Source organism: Nicotiana attenuata, unplaced genomic scaffold, assembly GCF_001879085.1.
Source record: "Nicotiana attenuata strain UT unplaced genomic scaffold, NIATTr2, whole genome shotgun sequence".
NCBI classification, from domain to species: domain Eukaryota; kingdom Viridiplantae; phylum Streptophyta; class Magnoliopsida; order Solanales; family Solanaceae; genus Nicotiana; species Nicotiana attenuata.
In genome coordinates, this window is record NW_017670619.1 from 98,710 (window position 1) to 107,257 (window position 8,548).

Sequence of the window (8,548 nt, forward strand, 5' to 3'; positions counted from 1 at the left end):
TGTCCTCGGAGTAGTGTTGCCTGTTGGTTCCTCAATTCTCACCCCTTTTGGTGAGACAAACAGCTCCATAACTGCCTTCCTTGCGTCTGATGATCTCGGATCAGTAGTCGGAATCTTCATAAGATTCCGTTTAGGTCGTCCTCTTCCTCCCGTGGCTTCCAGCTTCGTACGTTAGCAATGCCACGTTTATGTGCGCCGAGAGAAAACGTGGAAGAAAGCGTCTTTGCAGGATTGATTCTCCCTAAATTAGTAATAGTGCAAAAGTTACTGTTGTTTATAACTTAAAGCTTTTAAACAATATTCACACATTTCAAGATATCATACTAGATTTAATTTTAAAAAATTAGCTATCTACTTTGGTATGTCATTTAACCTAAATAAAGCGCACAAAACGTAAACTCTATTATCATTAAAACAACAAAAACACAAGACAAGAGTGAGTTGCACAAATATATTCTAGAAGCCGAAACAAATGTCTTATCCTGAAAGGTAGCCTTATCATTTCACCTTTAGATTTAACCTAAATTCCAAGTTGTGATTAAATCTCTCTTTTTTATTTCTTTCTTTACTTTATGGATGGAGTGTGGCCTGTGGGAGAGCTAATCTGAGATCACGGAAGGACCTGTTAGGCCAAGCTTTTAAGAGGTCAAAAGTATTTTTTTTTTAATCAAAAAAGTACTTTTTGAAAAATTTAAGGTGTTTGGCCAAAATGAAAAAGTACTTCTTAGCAGCAGCAGAAGCAATTTTTCTGCTTCTGAGGAGAAGCTACAAATTCTAGCTTCTTCCAAAAAGCAGAAGCAGAAGCAGAAAGTTAATTTATTCAAGACAAAAATAACCTTACAATAAATTTATATTTTTCAAATTATCCCTCATTAATTTAATTTTGTCTTTTTCTTTTCCTTTTTTTTTTGCTATACATTTATTCTCTTTTTTATTTTAAAATCAAATTTTTATTCTCTTTCTCCTATTCTTAAGAGTAGATTTTAAATTTATATCGAATGTTGTATTTTGACATATTTAAACTATAATGTAAGTAATACCAAACACTCAATATTATTTCTTTGGAATAACTATATTTTATATTAATTAGAATTTTAATTTATATTTTTACTTTACGTTTTATATTTTAATTGAATTCTTTTCTAATAAATATTTAAATTTATTTTTCTTTTCTAAATAATACAAATCGCAAATTGAACCTTTACTATCCTTTTTCGCAATTTGATACTTAAAAGTGCTTTTTTAAAAGATTGGCCAAATACGATGAGCTTGCAAAAAGCACTACTCAACACAAACTACTTATTTTGCAAAAGTACTTTTTTATAAAGCATTTTTGAATAAAAGCGCTTTTCAAAATAATTAGTTTTTGACAGCTTATCCAAACGGGCTCTAAAAAAACTCATTGAGTGGTGGATTATTTGAGCACTACGTCTCTTTCTGCTTCTCTCAATAAGTGCGTGGTCTTCTTTGAGTTTTCACCTTTTGGAAACGGAAACCGCCTCATATTTCATTATTCAGCGTGACAATGGAATTAATTTATCAAAATACAAAATTGTATAGTCGACAAAAACTAATTGTATTCGTTAGTCAAAAAGTGTAAAATATATAAATTTTTTTGTATATAATACATGTATTTACAAATAAAATATACAACTATTATTTTTGGAGAGGTTAAAATTTGTACAAAAAGATACTATATAAACTAGTGGTGAATTACGATTGATAAACGATAGCTGTGTGTTAGTCCAAAATAAGATGAAATAGACTAAATTGAATCCCCAAATCCTATTTTATTCATTTATTTATGTAAACTCTTTGAAATATGTAGTTGCGTGAAGGAGGTTATAAACTCTCTTGAAAACAATTTTGTGAAGGGCGTTCTATATTATTAGTATATATCTTCTTATATGTGTAGTTTTGACATTTTACGGTTTACATGTATACTCATTTTTCTTCGTTTTAAAATTATTTTGACGGACTTGACTTTTGAAAAAGATTGACAGATTAAAGTGTAACTTGGTGTAAGCAAATATATTTAATTCAATAGACGAAAGAAGGGGTTAAAATAGACCCCAAAAAATATATTCTTGGTGATGGATTTACCGAAATTTGATATTAATGCTACGAAAATGAATTTACGAACTATAATAAGTGGAGTAATTTCAGAGCATTCCAACCAACAGCGACTTATGTGTATATGTGACTATCTCCTATATTTTCCATCCTATTACCCCCTTGTCACATCCAACACCCTTTTTCTCTTTAAAATTACAACAACAACAATAAACCCAGTGTAATCTCATCAGTAAAGTATGAAAGGGTAGTGTGTATGTAGTCTTATCCTACCTTACAAAAGTAGAAAAATTATCTCTGATAGGCTCTCGGCCGAGAGGAACTTCTCTTCAAAATTAAGAAAGATAAATGAAGAGGTTTTTACAATGTTTGGGGGGAAAATGGCAGTTAGGGAAATTAAATGGGACCAATCAAGTAGACTAAAAAGCTTGTACGTTATGATCATTTCCCACATTACCAATTATACTTGTGTTCTTTTCCTGAATATCAGGGGGGGAGTGGTCCACCCCTAGTTGGTGTCATAAGAGCAAAAGCATGACGAGAACACATAATAGCCTTGTAAAATGTGGATTTGGGAGACTAGTATTATTAATTAGTCAGATTTTAGATATATAGTCGGATTACTACAAATGTTTTTAGTCAATGATTATGGTCCAATTTCCACATGAATTTTGGACACCTTTTTTTCTTCTTTCAAAGTTTAGCAAATGATGATGCAATACCATCGCTATGCTGCCGTACTCCCTATGCCTTCTCCTCCTAAAAATAGCACAGGCTAGCCAGTTTTCGGACTGGTCATTGAAAAATAGCCAGCGTTTGCAAAGTCAATAAAAAATAGCCACTATTTTGCTGCAATACAGAAAGTTCCAGCATAATATACTGGAGAATTGTGCACCGCTGTATGAACTTCCAGTATATTATGCTGGAACTCCAACACGAGGAAAGTTCCAGCATAATATACTGGAGATTGGAGCACCTGTGTATGAACTTCCAGCATATAATGTTGGACCGGTATATTATACTGGAACTCAGTATATTATGCTGGAAGTCCAGTATAATATACTGGAACTCTAGTATATTATGCTGGAATATTTTTCCGATTTTAAACAATGTTTTCGTTCAGATTTATCTTTACATGAAAAGTGTCTAAATTTCGATTACTTTTGAACCTGTGGCTATTTTTTAATGACCACTTGTAAATCTGGCTATTTTTGAATTTGTCCCCTTCTCCTCAGCTCCCACCATAGGGATGAGTCCACTATTTTTTTAAGTTGGTAAAACAAAGGGGGGATTTGCATCTGTACCTGCTTTTTGGGTCACGTTTAACTTATACCCGCTTTGTAAAAAAAAATTGCAGACGTACCCACTTTTCGCGTAAACTTTAGGCATACGTGCCTGAAGTAGCAAAGGCAATCACGCAAACTTCAGCATTCTAGTAGATGGGCCTGAAGTTGTTTGTAACTGTTGAACTTAAGCATTCTACTAGCTGAAGTTTTGTTCTCTATTTGTTGAACTTCAGCATGTTTTAGCTGAAGTTTTGTCCTGGATTCAATAGTTTTGTCGTAAAGCTTTTTCAAAAACTTGAGCAGAAGATGCTGAAATTATTTAGTTCATTTGTAAAAACTTCAGCACTAAATAAGCTGAAGTTTTGTCCTGGATTTATTAGTTTTGTCATAAAGCTTTTTCAAAAAACTTCAGCAGAAGATGCTGAAGTTATTTAGTTCATTTGTAAAAACTTCAGCACTAAATAAGCTGAAGTTTTTGTCCTACAGTCGTACTAGCTGAAGTTTTGTTCTCTATTTGCTGAACTTCAGCATGTTTTAGCTGAAGTTTTTCGCGTATACTTAGTGTTGGCTGAAGTTTTTGTTTGTAATTGCTGAACTTAAGCATTCTACTAGCTGAAGTTTTGTTCTATATTTGCTGAACTTCAGCATGTTTTAGCTGAAGTTTTCCCTATATCTAGACATAAGTCCCAACTCCCAACTATAATCTAATGTAAAGATGCGCAATAGTTCTTCTTCCTCCTATCTCCCTAATAATCTGAACACCTATTGAATACAAAACTATGAATTTAGGGATAGAAATTTAAATTATGCAGTAGCTTTGACACTGTTAGCTTCTTGCTTCCTCGATAGTGAACTTTTTTGGATGATCAATTTAGTTACTATGAGCAAATCAGCAGTAAAATATACTACAAATTACAAAAAATGGAGAGTAGAATAAAGAGTAGAAAGAAAGGAGCGCACAGGTAGCAGGAAAAAGGAGGCGCCTGAAGTTGTAAAATTTAGGGTATAAGTTAAATAATTTTAAAAATATAGGTATAGGTTAAATGGGGGCGACCAAATAGGGCGCCCCGTGCAATTTTTACAAAACAAAGAGAGCAAGAGTGGGAAACGAGATTTCTCACTACCACCAAAAAAGAAAGGGAAAACAAACAAAAAAAGGTTCCGTTATGATATTATATATCTAAATATGTGCATCCACATGATGTTGATATTAAATCAAGTAATTTGACCTTAACAATTAAAAATTAAAGTAAGAAAATATATACCTTATTTATAATTAAGTTAATGCACCAAACTATCTTTTTTATTCATAATTAAGTGATTAATATGCATATGAAAAATATGTGCCTTACTTCACCGATTAGGTTAATCCATTCCGACTAATCTAATTATCTAAAGATGGGGGTGGGGGGGGGGGGGTGTTGAAGAACATATTTCAGACTTGACGTATATGTAAATTTTTACTTAATCAAATTGACCACCACGATTTGGTTGAATCGTCATAAATGCCTTCTAGTACCAGTGGAAGAATGCTCGTCGTTTGCTGCTTTTTGTTTAGGTTGAAACAATTGTTCCAGATTTATGCCCCAACAAACTACAAATGAGAGATGTTGTATTTGGAAACATGAACTATATCATGGTATGTTGAAGAACCCATTCGAGTATGGACTTAAATATTCTTACTGCATTTGTTAACATATTTGGAGGAAGGATTCTGCCATTTGCCTTACGTTGTATATTGTTTTTGCTTATCATTACCGCATCAGGTACGTGAAGTACATCTATGCTCGTATTAGCATGCTTGTGTCTTAAGAACATCAGTTACCACACTTTATTCTCAAGACATATATTTCCCTTCCAGAAAAAATTACAAGACAGCTACGCAGACTCTGGAATATGACAGCCTCCAAATTTGTGGTGGCACTGCGCGATGATTTCAGTCCGGTCATGAAATCACCTCAAAAACGACTAAAGTTGAGAGGAAACAAACTTTAGACCTTAGGAAACCCTGCGTAACTTATTTGAAGGTAGGTATATATTGCAACAGATAAGGATTGAAAGTACCACAAACAAAATCAAAGGATTGAAAGTACAACAAACCGTTAAATGATGCTATTAGGAAAAAAAAAAAACAGTTATCGAGTGATAAGGCTGTTCTCAAATTTCTTCTTTTGATAAAGTAGGCAGTTCTCAAAACTTTTATAACCATATGCAAAAGAAACTTGAATCTAACTCTGTTACAAGAAGTTATCATTCCCTTCCAATGAAGAGTAGCACCCAGACTACTGAATGAAGAGTAGCACCAATACTACTGAATAGGGTATAGCGACCAATCTAATTTGTCCTGAACTTATCGTAATGTGAAAAAAATGGAGGTGCAATTCTAAGCAGCACCACTGGCACCCTTTCCTTTCTTTTTCTGGAGTTTCTTCATGTAAAACTCAAGTTCCTTACCCTCCAAGATGTATCTGTCAAAGTTCAATGAAGAAAAAGTGTAAATCTTCCTGGAAAACAGAAATAATCCTTCTAGCACCATCTAATTCCTTCTGGAAAACACAAATAATCATGAATCTCATTGGGAAGATGTTATAGTAAATCTTCCTAGTAATAATCTCAAAGCTAAGAGTAGCTAATACAATTTACCAGGACGTTGGGGGAAACAGACTTTTAGACAAATATACCATTATCATTCATTTGGAATTGGCAATTTTCACCTAAATATCACACAGAATCAGTAGAGAGTTCTTACCCATCGGCACGACCACACTGGCCAGGTCGTGATGAGATTGCAGCCAATAGACGCCCACTAGCAAATTGCTCCTCAATATGTGGGTCAATCTTGCGATCCTGTTGCCGCTTTTGCAGCTTTCTTTGGACATGGTTACTCTTTTTCTCCTCTGGAACAGCCTCAGCCTCCTGTGAATCAATCAAATAGAAATAATCAAAACAGAGAAAGACTTATGTTGAAACTTCCGTAGCTAAAGCTGCAATCTAATGATGACAAATACAAGTTCAAGAAATCCTTTATCAGAACCGCCTACAGCATAAACCGTTAAACGCCAAAAGCAAAGACGCAAGTCTCTTAATAATAAGAATGTCCATACATAATATACTCAAGACAAATAAAGCAGCAAAAACTGATTATGCAATCATTGAGATTAAAAAAAATAGCATATAAATTAGGAGAGTGCTGAAGTTGAGAAAAGACATTCAAATACCTCTACTTCCTTCTTGGAAGCAGCAGTCTTCTTCTTGCGACCAATATCAACACCATAGTGCTGGAGATACCACTGTTTAAATGGAGCTGCATCAACCTGAACAATCGCACTCTTCACCAGGGTTTGCGTTCTAACCAACTCATTGTTAGAGGCATTATACACCACATCCAATAAACGAGTCTTCCTTGTAATAGCCTCACTTCCCCAAGAGTAATTCCCAGTATCCAACCTCAATGCACGCCACTTCACATTACCTCCTCGGACTCTTATTCTTCTAACAGTCTTAGCATTAGGAACCAACTTTGTATTTGCTGGCTGTCTGCCAAGCTCGTACCTTCACAGGAACAAGAGATACAAAGTCAATCTCAAAAAGTAACAGCAAAAAACATAATTTCGTCATATATATCAATCATTTAAATCAAAAATCAAATAGAATTGGGGTCAAGAGAGAGACTTAGAATAAACCAATGGAAGTACACTGAAATATTTGGTTGTACACGAGCAATAGCACACATCACTCATTTCTGGTACAATCGTATCCTTGATGTTAGCTAATTAGTTAGAACACGTTATTAGCTGGAGAAAGTGAGCAGCTTCGCTCTCTTTCATTCTCATTAAGTCAGTTAGACTCATATGGTAAGGCATGGATCAATGAGAAATTCATCAACTTTTCCATATTTTTCCTTCTCTTCTTCATTTACATTACCTTTCCTCTTTACTTTAAACTTCCTCTTCTACATTTTTTCTTCTTGCTTCAGCCTATTCATTAGACTAAATCTTTATAATGACAAAAAAAAAGGAATCCCCATTAGCCTAAACTCCACTCCACACAATAGGATGCATGTAGAATTTTCATATATTCAATACAGAACGCAGTAACAACGCACTAGGTGAGGTATTGCTACAATCTGCCGATAAACACTAAATCCTTAAACATGCCAAAATTTGCAGATCACAAGGAAATCATCAATTTTAGCACATTAATTACTTATATATTAAAAAAAAAATAGCACATTGAATAAATAAGATAGTTAGGGGTACATACTTTCTCTTCTTCCTCCAAGCCTTCTTCTTGCCTCCAGTGGCCCGTCTCTTGTGCATAGAATCACGAGAGATACCTATATAAATAAATTGCTCCTTAAAAACAAAACAAAAAAAAAACATTGAAGAAATAAGATGAATTGTAAGGGAGTGAAAAAATTGATTTCATTTACCCATTGTTGCCGGCGATGGAGGGCCCTAGGGTTTAGGTTTTCCCAAATGCAACGCACTAAAAAATGGAGGGCTCTGCAAGCGGCTGACCAATGTGACCTTGCTGGGTTTTATCAGCCTATAGCTCAAAACCCTAGCTGCTATACGATTCCAATTTTGCCCTTACTCAATTTAAACGACGCCGCAAGATATATAAGATAAAAATGTATTGTTGGTCCTTATGATTTTGGCCTATGACTTGATTTTTGGTGGAGTACCATGTTTGGTATTTAGATGTTTACATGTGTTGTTAATATGGCCATATAATAGAATATTTATTTCTATACTTTATTAAAATGGGAAGGTTTAAGTTTAAAAGTTAAATTATTACCCTTCTTAAAAACTTAACCTTGGTTTTAATAAAAAAATGCCTACAAACCGCCCAACCCAAAGCTTCCTACTACAAGTTACAAACATTCATTCAAATGGAGTAGTATTTTTACTTGAATACATATTTTCATAATTACAGATTTCATTCCGTATATTATCATAATTAAATATTTCTCTCAGCTGGAAGATCTGCACGTATATTTCTACTGCATTTAACAAAAGTTTTTCATCTATATATATATATATATATATATATAAGGAATAAATTTACCATATATAATTGGCATTGTGATTAAGCCAAGTGGCAAACTAATAAATGCCAATAGTATATGGTAACTTTATTCTAGATTTTGATATATATATATATATATATATATATATATATATATA

General features: G+C 33.8%; 1 protein-coding gene across 1 annotated transcript; it reads right to left on the reverse strand.

Moving 5' to 3' along the window:
• Nucleotides 1-5,449: 5,449 nt before the first annotated feature.
• LOC109241585 (40S ribosomal protein S8-like) lies at nt 5,450-7,902 on the reverse strand. The gene is made up of 5 exons (XM_019408345.1): nt 7,792-7,902; nt 7,623-7,695; nt 6,578-6,911; nt 6,109-6,275; nt 5,450-5,827 (listed from the first exon to the last, which is right to left on the reverse strand). The coding sequence occupies exons 1-5, from the start codon at nt 7,793-7,795 to the stop codon at nt 5,743-5,745; spliced, it is 663 nt and encodes a 220-aa protein (XP_019263890.1). The 5' UTR covers nt 7,796-7,902; the 3' UTR covers nt 5,450-5,742.
• Nucleotides 7,903-8,548: the final 646 nt, after the last annotated feature.

Excerpts from the sequence above, each read along its gene's own strand:
- LOC109241585 (XM_019408345.1), bottom strand. Across the intron at positions 6,912-7,622 it reads GCTTGGAGGAAGAAGAGAAA|GTACGAGCTTGGCAGACAGC; the intron begins GTATGTACCCCT and ends GTTCCTGTGAAG. Across the intron at positions 5,828-6,108 it reads CAGTGTGGTCGTGCCGATGG|ATACATCTTGGAGGGTAAGG; the intron begins GTAAGAACTCTC and ends GAACTTTGACAG.